The sequence below is a fragment of the Zonotrichia albicollis genome, chromosome 1 (genome assembly GCF_047830755.1).
Source record: "Zonotrichia albicollis isolate bZonAlb1 chromosome 1, bZonAlb1.hap1, whole genome shotgun sequence".
Lineage (NCBI taxonomy): Eukaryota > Metazoa > Chordata > Aves > Passeriformes > Passerellidae > Zonotrichia > Zonotrichia albicollis.
The window spans coordinates 93,489,125-93,506,677 of NC_133819.1; the positions used below are offsets into that span (position 1 = coordinate 93,489,125).

Sequence of the window (17,553 nt, forward strand, 5' to 3'; positions counted from 1 at the left end):
TCACAACTGAAGCTAAAGTGTCTATTTTACTTGTGATCCCTGCTACTAGATCAGGAATTAAGATTCTCACACATTTGGTGAGAATCTTATTCTCTGTTCTGGTTCAGGAATTGTAACAGCTGTTTTTGAGCTAAGACTGAAAAGTTAGAGTAACTTTTGGCAAAGTGTCTAACTTTGAGAAGCCAAAACTCAAAAACTACTGGTTTTAAGGATTCAAACCTTCTGGGCACATGGCAGTCTGTATGAGCTACTGCATAAGGTAGTTGCCTACACAACTGAAGTTCACAGGTTATTTAACAGAACAGTTTCAATTGCATAGTTAAGTATTATATGAACATAATTTAGTTTGTCTTAAACATACCCCATCTTTAAATATATCAGTCAGATATACAAGGATATGCATGGAAATTCTACTTATTCTAATACTTCACACTCATAATAAACAAATCAAGTTCTGGGGTTTTGTCTTCTGCTTGGCTTTTCCCCTCAAAAGAAATCTCCACAATTGAAGTTTCTCGGTGCAGAAAGAGAACTAACAGAAGATATGGTGCAGAACACAATGGCATGCTTTTTGGGACCAAATATAAACAATCCAACAGCAAGGTCATTTTCCTGTAACTAGCTACATTAGCATTCCAAGTATCAACACAAATATGCATGACTGAAATGTTTAAACAGCAATGGTTGATTTTCCTGCCACAAAAAGGACAGAAAAGTTGTCTGCACATCAGGCATTTCAACCACAGGTTCTGATGTGCAACAATCAGGGGTGAGAGACAAGAAATGAGAATACTGAAATGATGAAGACAAATGCTAACAGCTCTCTTCACAGATTTGAACATTACTTGTTTCTGAAAAGCCTGTAGGACATGGCAGGCATTTCTACTTAACTCTAGACTTGAAGGGGAGCAAGGAAACTTGGATCTTTGATAGAACCAGAACAATCTTCATCTGTGTTCCAAACACAACTCACAAAATAAACAGTGTTCTTCTGCTGATGCCATACCTGCAAAGGGCTGATCAAAACACATGGAAAAAAGGTGTTCCACTCTAGGATCTCCCTAGCAGACCGAGCTATAAACCTAAAGCATACTTACAAAATCAGAATAAATTGTATCACATACTACCATATTCCAGGTATGTACACCATAGGTGTAATTGATTTGGGGACCATTGTCCCAAAAAACCTAGATTTCTCCTCAGCTGTGGAAAAAAACAAAAAGGCCAAACAAACCCATCTTTCACGCATGATATCCCCCACTACTCTCACAGGCTTAGCTAAATTAAAATCATTAGTAAACTAATATAAATATTGTTTCCTAAACATTTTACTGTAATGGCTAAAACTAAAATTGAACTTTTTTTTAAAGTATCCAAAATCAACCAATTCCAATTTTCAGAGCCATGAATCATACACACATCTATGAATATTTTGGCTAATGCACTTTCCACAACTTCCCATCCCATTAGTACCTGCTGTGCAGTGAAGCCACAGGACCCCACCATTGTGCTACAATGCAGAGGTCACACAGCACTCAATGCACAAGGTACACACAGCCTTGTACTGCGATCACCCCAGCCACACAATCCTTGGGCCATCAGCACCCTTTGACAAGGCTCTGGCCTTATGAACTAACAGCACTAGAAAAAATTGGAGATAAAATAAAGGTATGCAGAAACAACCTAAATAAGTATCTTATGCACCTATTCAAAATCCAGATTAACCAGACTATCCAGGTGGAAAAACAGAAAAAAAAAAAAAGAGATAAAACAGCCATGTACACTGAAGGTCAACTGAAGTATTCTCACAAATCTGTCAGACAGCCAAGCTTTACTACTGCAGCTATTCAAAAGAACACATTTTACTCTGAACAGCTATAGGAAACACAGGCCAATTTTATATATGTATCACATGTTTACATTTGTTTCTTAATGACTGTCCTTCTGCCAAAGGGCTTTTTCTTGCATTTTGGAACACCTTCCAGCAGCAGACAAGCAGAGTATCTTTAACAATGCCATTTTAAAAGCAAATGGGAAACTGATATAAAAAAGGCAACCTGACTGAAGTCATAAAAAATGGCTGATGGATTGCTCAGGGTAGTACTGTAGTTTAGGAAAAGAACTACTACCTTCTCTTCATTTTGTTGTGTTGTCAGGACATTCTTTGCTATTATTTTGAACAGGAACTCCTCCAGTCTAAGGGCTATTCACTATCTACACCTACTCTGTATTCAGTGGAAACATAGGCTCAGGACTTGTATAGCTATTCCAAACTTAGTGGTACAAAACCCTGAAATCAACTTATGAGTTCTCATCTTTTTCCACCAAAGCACACAACAGATTTCATCATTTAAAGAAAGAACTTGGAGATAACTGAAAAGAATGATGATATGAGCTTGGAAAGTCACTCCTACAGCAAAGCAGCTGTGTGACTGACCATGACTCCACACCCAATAAAAATCCAGTTTTCAACCTGTGCTACTCCTGTTTGCTCTCAGCTCAAAGACTTCACTGACACAAAAAACTGGGAGATTTAGCCCAGCATACATCCAAGTGTGAAACAGAAGGAAAACTATATGCAGATTTTCTAAGAAAATAAATGCTGGGTTTCCTACTTTTGAAGGGAAAACCAGCAACAATTAGATTGCTAAGAGGGTTAGCTAAGGGGAAAAAAAAAAGAAACAACCACAAAAGCAAAGGAATGCTTTACATCAGCAGGAACATTTGGTATGACATGCAAAATACAACTGTACACTTCTACTTGATAAACGAGGAACAAGAAGACTCAATCCTGTGGAGACAGAAAAGGGGTTGGAGAAAATAGAGCCACTGATTCAAATAAGAATCAATGCTATTAAATTGATCAGCAAATAGGTAACAGAATACTATTAATCTGTCTCAACAGCAAAGAGAAGGGGAGATGCCCTCATTCCCAAAATAAAAAAAGAAAAGGGCACACCATCACTAGAGAAAGGCAGTTTAGCTGTTAGTCACTATTGCTCCAGGAAGAATAAAGTGCCATTACATTAAGAAAACATCAGAGCAGGCTCTGCAGTGCCACAACAACACAATCTGAGGGCAGCAGAGGAGTACAGACTACTGAGTTCTGTCTCACCTTTACAGACTGAGAATGTGGTGGAATTTTAAACAATCATCAGCCAATCAACAGCCAAAGGTTCGGTCACTCAGCATTTGTAAAAGCCTCATGTCTAAACACACCCTCACAGAACGGTGCCTAATTATTTAATGCCTTCGTCTGTTTTGGGCTTAAACCAGGGAGCTGCTGGTTTATGATGCTTCAAAGCAACACAAGTGTCAGACTTGATAGTTAAGTCCCTGTAACTCCTTCAGGAAATCAGGACTGGTGCTAATATCCAAGTAAAGAGGAAGTTCATTTCATTCAAAGTACAGGTGAGTTATCTAGACTCGGAAGACAGAACAGTACTTTTACCAAGTGCATCCTAAAACACAAAGTTGAATTCTTTCACCACTGGCGGCTCTCGTGTCATTCAAATGTTAATTTCACCATTAGCACACGTTTACCTTCAGGTAGGGCTGATGTTTCAAGTTACATGCCGCACAAAGCGGGAGTTGAGAGATACCCACGTCATCTTTTTCTTGGAATATTTCAAGCAAGTTACTGTTACAAATCTATCAATAAGTTACATAAGCACTTGAAGCCGTGTGAAATCAAGCACTTAATTTACAGAAGTCCCGAATTAAGATTAAATCTGCATATACATTAAAAACGGAAAAAGTTTACCCTCCTATGCTTCGCACCACGGTAGTGTGACTGAAGACTTATGGCGCACATACAGTAAATTTTACAAACCTGAAAGAGAAAAATTGAAAGCACATCTTCAGTTATGCTACGAACATTCTGCCGCTGGTGAATTATAAATATGAAATACATCCGTTCCTACAGAGCAATGGTGTAATTCTCAAGGTCGTCTCTGGCTCAAACAGTTTGCATGACTTTTAGGAGAGCAGCTTACCACTAAAATGTCCAGAAATAGTAGGCAGACCTGTTCAAACAATACTTAAACAAGTGTTTAAATAAACAAGTGTTTAAACAAATCAGGTGGTGAGAAGGCTTTACGAGCCCTTCTCTGCTACCAGCACTTTCTGAATTCTTAGTTTTCTACAGTTCTCCAAGCTGGAAAGCCAGCAAAAAGGGATGGTCGTGCAGAAACTCGAAAGGACCAGAGGCAAAATTACGCCCTGGGATAACTGCAGCTCCGTTCATTGTTCACTCACAGCTACGTTAAGGGAGCAGAAAAACAATGGAGGAAGACACATGCATTTCATTAAGATCCACAGACATGCATATACCATTGCAATCATTAAGAGAGGGCGATATAGATGTACAAATATGTCTTATTATCTTTAGCTTTTATAAAAGCAATGCATGCTAGTATTGTCTCTCCTTTACGTACTGCCGCAGAACTTGAAGGAGCCAGAAACAACATCCAGCGCTACAAAAACACTGCAGGACTGACAAATTTAACGCGCTCTGAGCCGGAGCTGCAGCTGTTAAAAGAGCCTTTGCGGCCGCCCATCAGAGACCCCCAGCCAAGGTTGGAAAGGCAGCAAGTGAGAACCACTCACCGTACCCGTGACTGCCCAAGAGCAGCCAGAACTCACCGAGCCCAGCTCTCCCAGGCACCGGCCCCGCCATTCCCCCCACGCAGAGCCCCTCTGGCTGCCAGGCCCGGCTCCCAGAGCCTGCCCGGGCTGAAAACCCCCCCAGAGACACCCACTCACATCGCAGTAAAAGAGCTTCTTCTCGGGCTCCGCTTTGCCATCTTCTGCCTTAACTTCCTCAGGCACGGCGCTCATCCTGCGCGGCCGGGGAAAAAAAAATTAAAAAAAAAAAAAATAAAACCAACTCTTGTTCACACAGTGTTTTACAGCGACCAGGTGGGGGCGGGGGCCACGCCTCGGGCGGACGAGCTGAGTTATTATTTATTATTTGGCTATTTGAGCGCTATTGTTTCATTCTGTGGGTCAGTGCACATCTCCCAGCGCCGGCGCTGCCCCACAGCATCCGGGAGCTCGCGCCCACCTCGCCCCCCACGGCGTTCGTCACTTCCGTCAGCGCCGCAGCCACTCCCCCAGGCCGGCGGCCATCGGCGGGCAGCCGCTCGCCTCGGCCAATGGGGAGCTGGCGTCGCGCCGCGCGCCTGGCAGCAGGCCACGCCCCCGTGATCAGGCCACGCCCCCCATGCCCAGCCTGGCGCCCCCTGGCGTGAAGGGGGAACCGGGAGCGGCCGGGCTGGGATGGATAGGGGGCCAGGCCAGGAGGAACCCCGGGAGCAGAGCCAGGAAAGGATGCTGGGACCAGTTCAGGGGAATACTACGCCCTACTGAGGCCAAGAGAGGATACTGTAACCAGTTCAGACCGGGGTGGGTGCCTGGACCTGTTTAGGATGGATACTGGGACAACTTCAGGTTCGGGGTGCATACTGGGACCTATCCAGAAGGTGAAAAATGCATATTTTATGATTGGCTTCTCGCAAATATTAAAATGCATATTATGTGTGTTATGTTAGAAATTTATGCTGTATTAATTTTCTTAAGTAGTGTGTTAAATATAGTTTTAGGTTATAAAAAGTGTTAAAATAGAAACTATGCTATGTAGGATACTTTTTTTTAAAGAAAGGACTTGCAGCGAAATAGCAGCCACAGGACATCTAAATCTTTCAAAGAGAATTTATTGCTCTCTTATCAGAAGAAATGAACTTCTTCCTGCCTCGCTCAGCCATGAAGACGCCTCAGGATTAAGATGAAGAAGCTGACACTGACCAAACAGCATCCTTTGTTTGAATGGAATTTATGCATCATGTATGAGGTGTATGAATATGCAACAGGCTGTTGTTTCTAAGGGTTAATCCTCTGTTAACGTGTGTCCTTTTTTGGGCTTATGGTGCCCAGAAAAAGGTACCTGGATGTCCATAACTCTTTGTTTCTGTTGTCTCATATTGTCCTTATCCAAATTGTCCAAATTATTACTACTCTAATTATATTTCTATTTTTATAACCATTTTATTACTATTAAACTTTTCAAATTTTAAAAACAAGTGATTGGCATTTTTCACACAGAGCAAACACGGGGAGAGATGCGCAGATGCTGGGACAAGTTCAGATGGGATGCTGGAACCATTGAGGCCAGGGAGTGCTGGGCCCCTATGGGGAAGGGGCAAGAAACACACAGAGCAGCAGCTTTAATTTAAATGCAAACATTTTATTTTAAAATGTCTCAGCTGTACACTTCTGCCTGGTAATAAATGTAAAATATAATTTAAGAAGTACGCTTAGAAGTTCCTTCTAAAAGCAGGCCAAGGAGACAGTACAAAACACAAGAGAAAAGTGCACCGGGTTCAAACAACATGCCAGAAGGTCAAACCCACAGGTGAGTGCCTGGTTTGGATCAGCCACAATGCCTTTTACAGGTATATTAGCGATATACCATGCCACCTATGACACTCCTGTGCAGGGAGCAGCACAGCCAGTGGTGCTGCTTGGGTTATACATTACCAGAGGTGATCCCACAGGATTCCCTGGGTTGGCTTCCCCAGGGCTGCAGCTGTACCTGTCTGCTGCTTCATCTCCCCAGACGGGCAGTGTTCCTGCCTCAGCCACGTGCCCCAGTGCAGGCATTACCTGCGTCATGCAGTACATTTCCTAATAGTGCTGGGCTGGTTGCAGTGTTCTCTCCAGAAATACACCCTCCCCAAAAAAGTTTTGGGGAATCATGGAGCACCAGATAGGCCAAAACTGTTTGTGGAACTCCATGCAACTGTTTGTTAACCACAGAACCGTAGAATGGTTTTGGTTGGAAGGGATCTGAAAGATTATCCAGTTCCAATCCCCCTGCCATAGGCAGGGACACCTTCCACTAGACCAGATTGCTAAAAGTTAGTCTTGTCCTCCACTGTGTTTCTTCAGGAGAAGCAGGAATGGCACTTTTAATACTGGACTGTAAGTGGAGTGTAATGGCAGATTACACCCCTTTGGTGATGATGTTATTGGCACCTGGACATTTCTCTTACAGTCAATCTTTTACATGGAGTCACATTAAAATCCTTGGTCATTATTTGTGGTTCTAATCTCAAAGTCTAAAACAGACTAATTGAAAACACTGCACTGTACATGTTATGTAATGCTTCCATACCCTTCTTAATTAAAAAATGAAATTAAAGTTGCAAATTAAAAGTGCGGTTGCACAGTGAAAGAATAAACCCATGTAGGAAAAAATGAAAGAAGCTAAAAAGGAGAAAATTAGTTCCTTGATTATTTGAAAGAGAGACCATATCTAAAGAAAAAAGGATTTGGCATTACAAACATACTTTGCAGCACTAAACTGTTGGTGGCAGCTGGGGGTTGCTTGGCAGTACAAACTCCTGAAGAGAGGATTTTTCCCCAGAAGAGTGACCTTTTTTCTGGTTTTGGGGATTCAGCTGTTCTTAGTGAGTACCCCTATCTTATCAAAGAGGGGGGAGAAATGAGGCTTTGCACTTCTGCCTAACACTGTTCTTTTGGCAAAACTTTTGAAGTATGCCTAAAGAGGAAATAAAGCTACAGACACAGAAAACAGAAAGGATGGAGACAAAAATGTACCATCCTATGCAATCAAAAAGGTGGAAAAGCTAGAGGAGGAAAAGGGAATTGCCTTTAAGGAATAAAGTGTTCTTTGGTTTTGATAAGAAGGAACTCAGGGAGGAGAGGGTGTGAAGAAGAACCCTTTCAGAAGAGGGAAGTTTGTTGACCATGCAGAGGAGGAATCTCCTTAGCTATAGTGAGAGTAGAAACAAAACTGAATACTGCCATTGAGAACTGAGATAACTTTTGCCCTTTTCAAGTTCTTTCTAGAAAGACAAAATTAAAAAAAAAATAAAACCTACAACAGTTGATGCTTGCCTCACCTTATTTCACATTTTAAATCAACACAGGGAGGATACAAATGGTGCAAAACCCTAAAAACAAAAAAAAAGTGAAGGACAAAAAAGAGATTCAGAAGGGAGAGCTCACACCCTCCTGTGGTGCAAAATGAGGAGGTTTAGACCAGAACTACCTAGATTTTTTAATGCTTTTTAATTGCTGAAATACAATTAATAAGATTAGCCAAGCTGATGTTCTTTCTATTGCCTTCTACCACATCTTTGTTTACCATGATCCTACCAGTACAAATATGAACCGGGAGCTGTCCCTTGAGCTCTGTTGCTCAAAGAAATCTTTAAAAGCTTAGGACTGCATAGTAAGAGCATCAGCTGCACAATTACCAGCAGCAAGAGAGTTAATGCAAACACTGAATTGCCAAAGCTTGGAAAACTAGCCCCAGGAAAGGAACAGGAGCACTTCATGCCTCCTAGAATGATGTTTTCAATCTGGTTGAGAAATACATCTTAGCATTGAAATTACTCAGTCCTTGTTTTCTAGAAATTATTTTTAGCCTGCAAAGTTGCAGAATCAGTTCTACAGAAGAAAAAAGAGGATGTGATTTCAGACCACAGAATTTTTCTGTGTATGAAGAATTAATGTTGTAGTCACAGCATAATTACACCTTGATGGCAATATATCTTTTCTCTTCCCAAAATTTGTCTTTTTTACTTTCCTTCCAGACTACCACTCAAATAATATCTTTGCCAAGCACAAGCAAGTGCTTGGATCTCCAGACTTTCAGGTTGGTTTTTTCAGCAGGACTTTGTGTGTTTAGAATATATTTCAGCCTGTCACTCATGACTTTGTTCAGAGGCATTTCTGATAGCACAATAGGGAAATGTAATGACCAGAACATAATGACAAGAACATGCCAGATGTCCCTGAAACGTGACAAAGATCGATTTGTCAGGGTGGTAGTACCTATGAACATAAGCGACTGGGTGCAGCCCTCATGTATGAATCTCCTTCAGGTGGATACAAGCCTTGTGACTGCATCCTGAGCGTGGCCACCTGCACAGTCTCTTGCTCTCTACATGTTACAGCACCTGTTTCAGTTGTGATGCACAATTTCTCATAGGGCTTGGCTAGATTTAAAAGAAGAAACTTCAAGGAAAGAAGCTCCTGTTCTAGTGAGAAATTTCTACAGTCTAGTTTAGGTTTAGGATTTTTGTCTCAGTATGATAAGAAGAGTATTTCCATTTTGAAAGCTTACACTCTAAGAGAGTAGAGAGAAAGAGAGAAAAAGAGCAGACAGAGAAGACAAGAAAAAATAGAATCTGTCTACACCCCTGTCATTCTGAGGCTGGTTTTCTTGTTTAGGTGGCACTGAAATGAAAGAAAATAAGTATTTTAATTTTTTTACCCCTACCTAAGGCAATATATGTATTCATACATAGGGGAAATTATGGCTTTTAACTATTTTAATTAAAATCTAACACCTTGTTATGACAAAATAATGGGGTTCCTGAAATAACTACGGGGGGTGAGGCTGTCCTATTTAAGTTCCAGAATGACTTCAACAGAAAGAGTTAAGAAGAGCTTATAGGCAGCAGAAGCTGATCTTATCCCTCAAGCTTGTTGCCTCTTAAGTATTGTTAAGCCCTAGGGATTTCCAGAAGAATTGCACATGCCTATCTCAATATCATATCAAAGGATCAGCACCCAAAGTCTTACTGAACTGACTGATGCTCAAATGTCAGACTACCTATACCATCCAGAGGAGACTCAGATGTAAGAACTTTCAGAATACATTACTGTTCCAGTAAAGGCTGGGGAAACCACAGACTTAAACTTTGCATTAAATGTTACAATCAAAAAGTAGGAAGTTAGTCTTTCCTACTGTGAATTTAGGTACAGTCCCTTAATCTTTCACTTCCCTTGTTAAATCCCCGAACCCAGGATAACTGAAACAAACTTACCACTCGCATAGTGCTGCCCTCACTCAGAACTTTGAAGCTAAGCTTTACTTTGATATCCAAAGACTTTAACATCAATGTAAATTATTTAGAGTGTTACCTTCAGTGGAGGTCTACCCCAGTTTCAGTCATTATGGAAGTGCAGGAAAATCCACTCTTTTTGCTGTTCAAGCCTACCCCTAGCTCAAATCATGTTGTTTCTCAGTGGAAGTAGTAGCTTTCAATGGTGTTGGACTAGCATTTGTATGGTGCTCACAGCTGTGCACTGGCAGCTGAAATCAGGTCACATTCTCAGTAAAGTCAAGACCTCAATCAGCAGCTTTAGCACTGATAATAGTCTCTGCTCTATGTGGACCAGGTAACATCCCAGGGGGAAACACCTTCTCACAGCTTTTAGAACTGCTCACCTTCCATACCAAAATATACCCTCCCCAAAGATCAGGGAATTCATTAATCCATTCTGTCTCAACCTCTGGAGGGTTTATGGCTGAGGAAGTTTGAATACTATTATCAGTCAGGCATTTATTTCAGCCTGAATGCTCCAAGCTCCTATTAGGCAACCATTTGACAAGGCATTTCTTCTACAAGAATAATTTTTTATTGTTGCTACAATAAATGCATTGGAAGGCTCCTAAAATAGACTTTAGGGCTGTGCTGAAGGCATACAAATACCAGTTCATTAAGGCTAAAAGCTAAACACCAGTGACTGAAAAGATCTTAAACCCTACTTATCAGTGCTAGTTTTTAGAATAATACCAAAGCAGCAACAGCCACTAAGAAAATGTAACCATTTTAAAGAACTGCTCTGTCTTTCATCCTGATTACTGGTCAGTGCCAGGGGGTCATTAATGTCTGCATACAAAAAAGGTTTATAAGATTAAATCAGTGGTAATTTAACAGGGTACAATGCAATGTCAGGTTTCAGTCCTGACTCAATCCGGGGCACATATTGTGGGGAGAGGTTGAAGGCAGATCTGTGCCTAAACACAAATGGCAAGAGATTATTTTAAGCATTTATTTCCTCTGTTCTTTCCAAGTACTTAGAAGGAACTGGTCTTTCTTTACTACCAACAATGATTAGCAATTGTCCAAAAAAGAGGATAAACTGCTGATCTCTTCATAAACCCAGTTCTTGGGAGATTGCTGTACTGCATGTGTGATAGTTTAGACTAGAAGGAATTCTACTGATACCACATTTTTTTATGTGAGACCTGAAGTAAGAACTCAGCCACAAATTAAGTGGGCCAAAATCAAATGTGATGTGCAGGATAAGTGTGTTTTTCGTGTCTCCAGATTTTATGGAATAATAAGGAAACAAACATGACTGCGTTTACACATCAGGGAGTCAGAAGGTGACTTCTCACTTTTGAGTCACACATTCATTCATCCACCTAGAAGCCCATTACATCTCATGTGTCAGTTTGCATTCCCTTACATGCAGAAGCTTCACCTACCTCTGTATTATTGATCAAGATGTGTAAAATGTGTCTGGGTTTGTTGGAAACATGAGAAAAATAATTCTAACTGATATGTGCCAGGAAAGCCTGAGAACAAATAGAGTTATGTCAACAAAAAAAGAATGAATTTTGTAACAGGGAGAACTTTAGGGAATTTCTGTTGTTAGTATAAATTACTTCTGCTCTCAGAGACCTGGCTAGTACGGCTCTCCCACTGTAGTCACAGCAGGTAGTATTTCTAAGCACAGACAAGGCTTTTGGTCCTCTACAGAGCTGCACCTGGCGTAACCACTCCCGTTGTGCAAAATGCCATCAGCATGTCCAGATGAAGACAATGGGTTTTAGAGTCACAATTCATCAATGCAAATTATGTGAGAAGGTGCAAGGCAGTCTGAAACTGAACCCGGGTACTCTCATTCAGAGGGGTGTGACAGTGATTCCAAGTGTGGAATTGAACAAGCAGCTTGTCAGAGGTCATGCACGTGTGTTCTCCACCTACCCCCAGCCATCAGTTCCCACACTACCCTGTCTCCCCATCACCTGGTTTCTGCCAGGCAGCTGCACAAGGAGCTGGGCTGGAGAATTTGCAGGGCTCATAGCACAACCCTACAGGCAGCTCTGAGGCACACAGTAGTGTCTAGCACAGTTCTCCAGTGCCACTGCTGCATGCCAAGCAAAGGACCATGGCAGCAACTCTGTCAGGGTCTAAGGAATGGCTGCTTGTAATCATGTAGATAGTGAATCAGTGAGGCAGAGGTTGTGCAGCAGCACTGATTTATGGCAGTCTCACTCTGCCCGAGGAACAGGTTTGATTGCTCACAAATACTTTTGCAGTTTGGCTTGAGTTTATGTGATGTGGACAGTGTACTGGAGAGCAGTGTGAATTCCACCACTGTGGTCTCACTTCAGGGCGGGGTCTGATATTGCATTGCAACCACTGGCAGGAGTATGAGAGCAAGGATATCAAGACTGTCTCAAACAATAGGCAGCACATGGCCAGCAGGGAGCTGATGAAACTCAGACACAAAAAAGGAAACATTCTCATGGCTTGGATATGGTCAGCTAGACTATGACAGATTTAGCCCAAGATACAGTAAGATGTTGTTTTTGCCCCTCTTTACTGTCCAGTGTGAAGCATTTCATACCACAGTTCATAAGCACTAACATGCAGAGAATGTTACACCTTTACATCTTTACACCTGCCAACTCTAATGTACAGGCAGTAAATTCTATCAGAAGAAACAGTCAATCTTCTTGGAGACGAGCAGCCTCCCAGGTGCAGAACCATTGCACTACCTGAAAACTTCACTTATCCCACATATTTAAAGCACTTGGGAGAATTTTACGCCACTCATCTGGCATGTAAAGCCATGTCCTTCATGACTGACAGATAAAGGAATACATTGTAATTATTTGTAACATTTTGAAAAAGAAGACATTCATTACAGGGCTTCTTTCAAAAAGCACATATACATACATCAAGCTTTTTTTTTTTTTAAATGATGTGGTTGTTATATAGGTGAAGTTGATATAAAGTTGAAATAGTGCAATTTTAAAACAAAAATTAGTGCAGGAGTCAAACTACAACAATAACAAAACCCAAAATATAACTTTATTTTTGTTGTTTTTGTGGAAACACATTACTGTCTGGGTTCAAAGAAAAGTATACACTCTGTTTTCAAAAGCACTAAAGTGCATTGAAGTGCTTTTGAAAGGTATATATCTACCTCTCAGTGAGATTAAGGGTTTCTTTTGGGATTGAAACTAGGATGGCTTTGAAAATAATCTTATGTGGGATTTGATTTTGATGTAGGGTGACAACATCTAACAAGCTGTTATCAGTCAAAAAAATACTATCAAGTAAAAAAGTGCATTTCCTTTGTTGATGTTACAAGTAACAGCGAGGAAAATAATCAGAAAAATACTTTGTTCTCACGTATACTTAACAGCATTTTGTAACTCATTTATAGAAGTAGATTACATCCCATTGTTCAGTCTTTCAGCAGCAACATGAAAGGCTGATGGCAATGAAATGGAAAAATATGGAAAAATATGGATTCTAAAAGAATATTAGTGAAGAAACTTAGGATCAACTTTAGTTTGAAATAAAATAATTTCTAATTCACTTATGCAAGTTGTTGTTTTTACTTACGTGGTCCTTTTAAATTAAGAAGTTGTGTTGGGAAGCCCTTTCCTATTGCCATTAATTTAATGCTGGGATGAAGGAATAGCTGATCCTTTTTATAAGAGTAGAAAAATAATTATAAACCAAAACCTCTTATGGTAGACTGACCACACTGAAAGCCATAAATATTTTTGATTTGCACAGAGGCATCACATCAGCTTGAGAAAAACAAAGAGAACAAAGGAAACAGAAATTGCTAGACTTTGCTAATGAACTGTAGACAAGAGGGGAAAGGTGATAAGGAAAAATGATCAGGTATACCTGTGCAGCAAGTAATGATTATTTTTCTGTGCCTGAGGTTTTATCTTTCTTTCCTCTTTCCAAAGATCACTAAAAGAAGGGCAGTAGCAAGGGGTAGGCTGTGTGTTCCTGTGTCTGTTTCTTTTCACACACAGGTGCACCCACACACACACTCTCAAAATCTTTCCACTGGCTTTTGATTTTAGTAAATCATTTAACTCAGCTGGAAGAGAATCTACAACTTCTTGCTTTTAACATTATAAATATTTCAAATGTTATAAAATCTATTGCAAAAATGTACATTCAGTGGTTTTATGAGGCACAGGACCTGCTAATGTATTTTCAGGGAAGCTCGCGTGTACTCTGTTCTGTCCACCGCTGGACAACGGTGGAGAATCCAGGGGCTCACGCTTGATGGCTTGAACGAAGCAGGGGTTTTTAAATTCACATGGCATTTTGAACACCTCATTAATCTGCTCTTTCTCCTCCCCTGGGCTGGGGCTGTAGAAGTGGCCGTAGCAAGGTGCGTGTGGCAGGTCGGGCATGCTTTCCAAGCACACGGAGGAGTTCTGAGGGCAAAAGGGGGGCACCTCCCTGTTCCGTGAGCCCTTGCCAGCTCTGTTCAAGTTCAGGTTGTTGGGGTGATTTGCTACGATGCATTGCCAGTTGTGGGGCGTGTAAAGGCAGTGCCTTGGCTTCTGGCAAGGCAAGGCTGGCTGGCAGAGGTCTGGCTCCGTTTTGAGGTGCACTCTGCTGGGATAGCCGGGGCCCTGCTTCCTCAGCGCGCCGCTCTCATCCAGCCAGGCTCGGCTCTGCAGGTAGTTGTCAGCAATGTTTTCAGAGTCAGAGTCGTATTCTGTTTTGATGGGCATCTCCAAGGGAGTGGCTGTGTCATAGAGAGACTCTGAGGATGTGAATGGTCTCTGCAGCTTCCCGTGGTCTGTGGCATAGCTCTCTGCACAGCGCTGCGGGAGCCCTGAGTAGCACTGGCCGTTCTCTGCGCTCCCCCAGTGGGAAGGACAAGCTGATGCCAGATTTAAGAAGTTTTGGTCTCTGTTGTAGAATGATCCAGCTCTCCTGTTTGGACACGTGTTCATTCTCTGGCTCATAGAACAAGAACTGGAGTTTCTTAAAGTCCAGCTACTGTTTGTGGTGCAGTTGTTTTGAATGGCTGAAAGTGATGTGTTAGAGCTGAGAGGTTCCTCTTGCATAAAACACTCACCATTAGTATGAGGCTCAAACTTCACTTTTACATTATCTTGTTCATTCTTCACTGCTGCCCAGTTAAGATGCTTCCACTGGCCCAGAGTTTCAATGGCACTGTTATAGGAAAGCCCCTCCAGGTTTCCTTTCAAACTGGCAAAACCACTCAGTATCTTCAGTTGTTCATCTTCTTCCCTTTCAATAAGAGTAGAAAAAAGACAGGTCAATCAGATGTTTCTAAATTGTTGTTTTCTGGGATACAGAGTGGCTCAACATGCATTACAAGCCCTATATTGTCCTAAATACGGAACTCTCACACTCTTTTGCACATAGTCTTTGCATTTGCTTGAGAGAGCAAAAGTGTGTGCCTGCAGCTGGGTGTCAATATGTGTGCACAGCTAACTTTCTGAGGCATTGCTTCATGTGAATTCATGCATTGTTCTTCCATTTCAGGCACACAGTTCAATAAAGAACCTAAAATCTGTAGTACAAAACACTAATTCCCTTACACTTTTGTTCTTCCCTTAAAATATATCTAAATATTATTTGTGTGTAGAAAATTCTAAAGACAAAATACAAATAGTATTTTAAATGAGATATATTTTGTTAACAAAGAATTATTTGGACACATAAGAGCTTTCTGATCAGAGTGATTTGAGGGAAAACTGTGGAGGTCTTACATTTCAAGAACACAGCTGAGAGGAAATAAAATGCCCAAATTAAATAACCAAATAGTCACAGATGTTCATATTGGGTGTATGTTTGTTTTATATGTCTAACTTAATTTATGCTGCCTTTTGTTTTCTAAGATGGCCAGTGAATATATTTTCCATGACCTCCAGCTGAAGTACTCAACATTAAAGAAGAACACTAGCAGAGAGTGTTGCCTGAGCACTTCCATGCCCAAAGCAGCTGTTTTCAGCACTGGGGTCCAAGTCCTGAGATTTAGGTCCTGAATTCACTAATGTGCTGATTCCCAAATCAAGTGCCACAAAATCGCCTCATGCATGTCCAAGCAAGAAGCAGACATCTCAGTAGAAAACTGCATATGAAAACCTGAAGTGCTGCTGAGGGGTTTAGAAGGCTTTTTCTTCGTTCACAAGGGAACTTTTCCCTTGAGTATTGAACTCAATATTTCCTTGCGTTTCCTTGAATCAATGTGCAAGAAAAGGATTTTCCAGTAGAGGGAGTCCGTGTTGTTACAAAGAGAGAACGTCCCACTGTAATAATGTACACCATGAAAGAGGAATATTTCCTCTCGCTCTTTTTTTTTTTTTGAGGCATTAAATATTTTCAGTCCTCTGCTAAATATTCTTATTCTTATTATTGACCGTATTGAGATGCAAATAGTCTCATAAAAGTTTGCTGCAGAACGTGCTTCTCAGAAAGTGGTCAAATTGGGAAGCACAGGACTGAACAAAAAGCAATAGTCACAAAAAGCTAAACCCCCAAGTGAAGAATTTTGCTGTGAAATAGTATCCAGTGAAAATTCTTCAAAAGAGTCTATGTTTTCTGGAAGACAGCATACATTTTAACAACAGCAAAAAAAAAAAAAAAAAGTTGTAGCAAATACAAAGTCTATTGCTGACCAAGACAGAACTGAATATAATCACTAAGGCCAAGTCTTGCTATACTTCAGTCTGTGGGAACGATCAAGCATAAAGGAAGGATTTTAATCTCTCTGAAAGCAAAAATGTAACTAAATAAACATGTTTAATTACCCAAAAACAAGTTGGAAGTAGAGAAACTAATAAAAGAAACAGCTCCTTTTAATCTTCTTCTTAATAGAAATTAATTTCCTGACACAGCAAGATGATGTTTGTGCCGTCCCAGTAAAGGTAAAAAGCTAGCGCATCCTCAGGTGAGAGCTCCCCTGCTATTCATGTGGATCTTGGGAGATACACCCCCTGCAAGGAATATCTACTCTGGAAGTGCAAAGACTTTTTTCATTTCTTCCACCTGCAAGGCATTTTGAAGGGAAAAATTTGGGATAACAGCCACATTTTTAACACTGGGCCAGATGATGGCTACATAAAACTCCTGGCCCTGCTCTCTGAGTCCACTCTCTTATCTCTTCCCTCAGACCAGCTTGAAGAGATTCTTCAACAAGGCCACAGAAACTGGAACAGACAGTCCCATGGGGGAAGGATGCAAAGCCCACTTGAGAGGAAAGGGTAAAACTCATCCAAAAACTCCTCTCTCAATGCAAATTTGTGAGATTAGTTTACTGTGAGATTAGTTACTCTGTCACTGAGCCTACAGGCAACTAGACGTATCTGACTAAAAACATACAATGAATATGAGTACCCTTCCTTAAATTATATTGCACATGCACAACTGAAAACATGAGCTCAACTGTCTTACATGAAGGAAAAAAAAAAGCTTAACATAGTCAAATGCTGATGAGCAGAAAAACTAGGGCACTAGATTCAGCTGCAACATAAAGCAAATAAAAAAAATCCAAAATACATTTTTTTTGTGCAAGAAGGGCAAATATTTTAAAAATGTATTTATTTCTGTGCAATGGATATGCATACTCAACTTCAGAAGAAGAAAAGGCTGAAGACAGAAAATAAATATTGTTTAAGATTGTAACTGCCATTCCATATGT

General features: G+C 40.9%; 2 protein-coding genes across 3 annotated transcripts in view; both read right to left on the bottom strand.

Annotated features, from left to right (window-relative positions):
* Positions 1-5,097, bottom strand: part of LOC102063117 (uncharacterized) — a 28,622-nt gene extending 23,525 nt beyond the window's left edge. Inside the window, exons 1-2 of one of the 2 annotated variants that reach the window (XM_005482984.3) lie at positions 4,765-5,097; positions 3,764-3,832 (exon numbers count right to left, since the gene is read on the bottom strand). In XM_005482984.3, coding sequence (XP_005483041.2) covers positions 3,764-3,832; positions 4,765-4,839 — 144 coding nt within the window. In that variant the 5' untranslated portion in view covers positions 4,840-5,097. The remainder of the gene's footprint in view (positions 1-3,763; positions 3,833-4,764) is intronic. The other variant, XM_014264279.3, reaches the window with a different exon arrangement.
* A 7,843-nt stretch (positions 5,098-12,940) lies between these two features.
* Positions 12,941-17,553, bottom strand: part of AHRR (aryl hydrocarbon receptor repressor) — an 85,040-nt gene continuing 80,427 nt past the window's right edge. Inside the window, exon 11 of the mRNA XM_005482919.4 lies at positions 12,941-15,137. Coding sequence (XP_005482976.1) covers positions 14,024-15,137 — 1,114 coding nt within the window. The 3' untranslated portion in view covers positions 12,941-14,023. The remainder of the gene's footprint in view (positions 15,138-17,553) is intronic.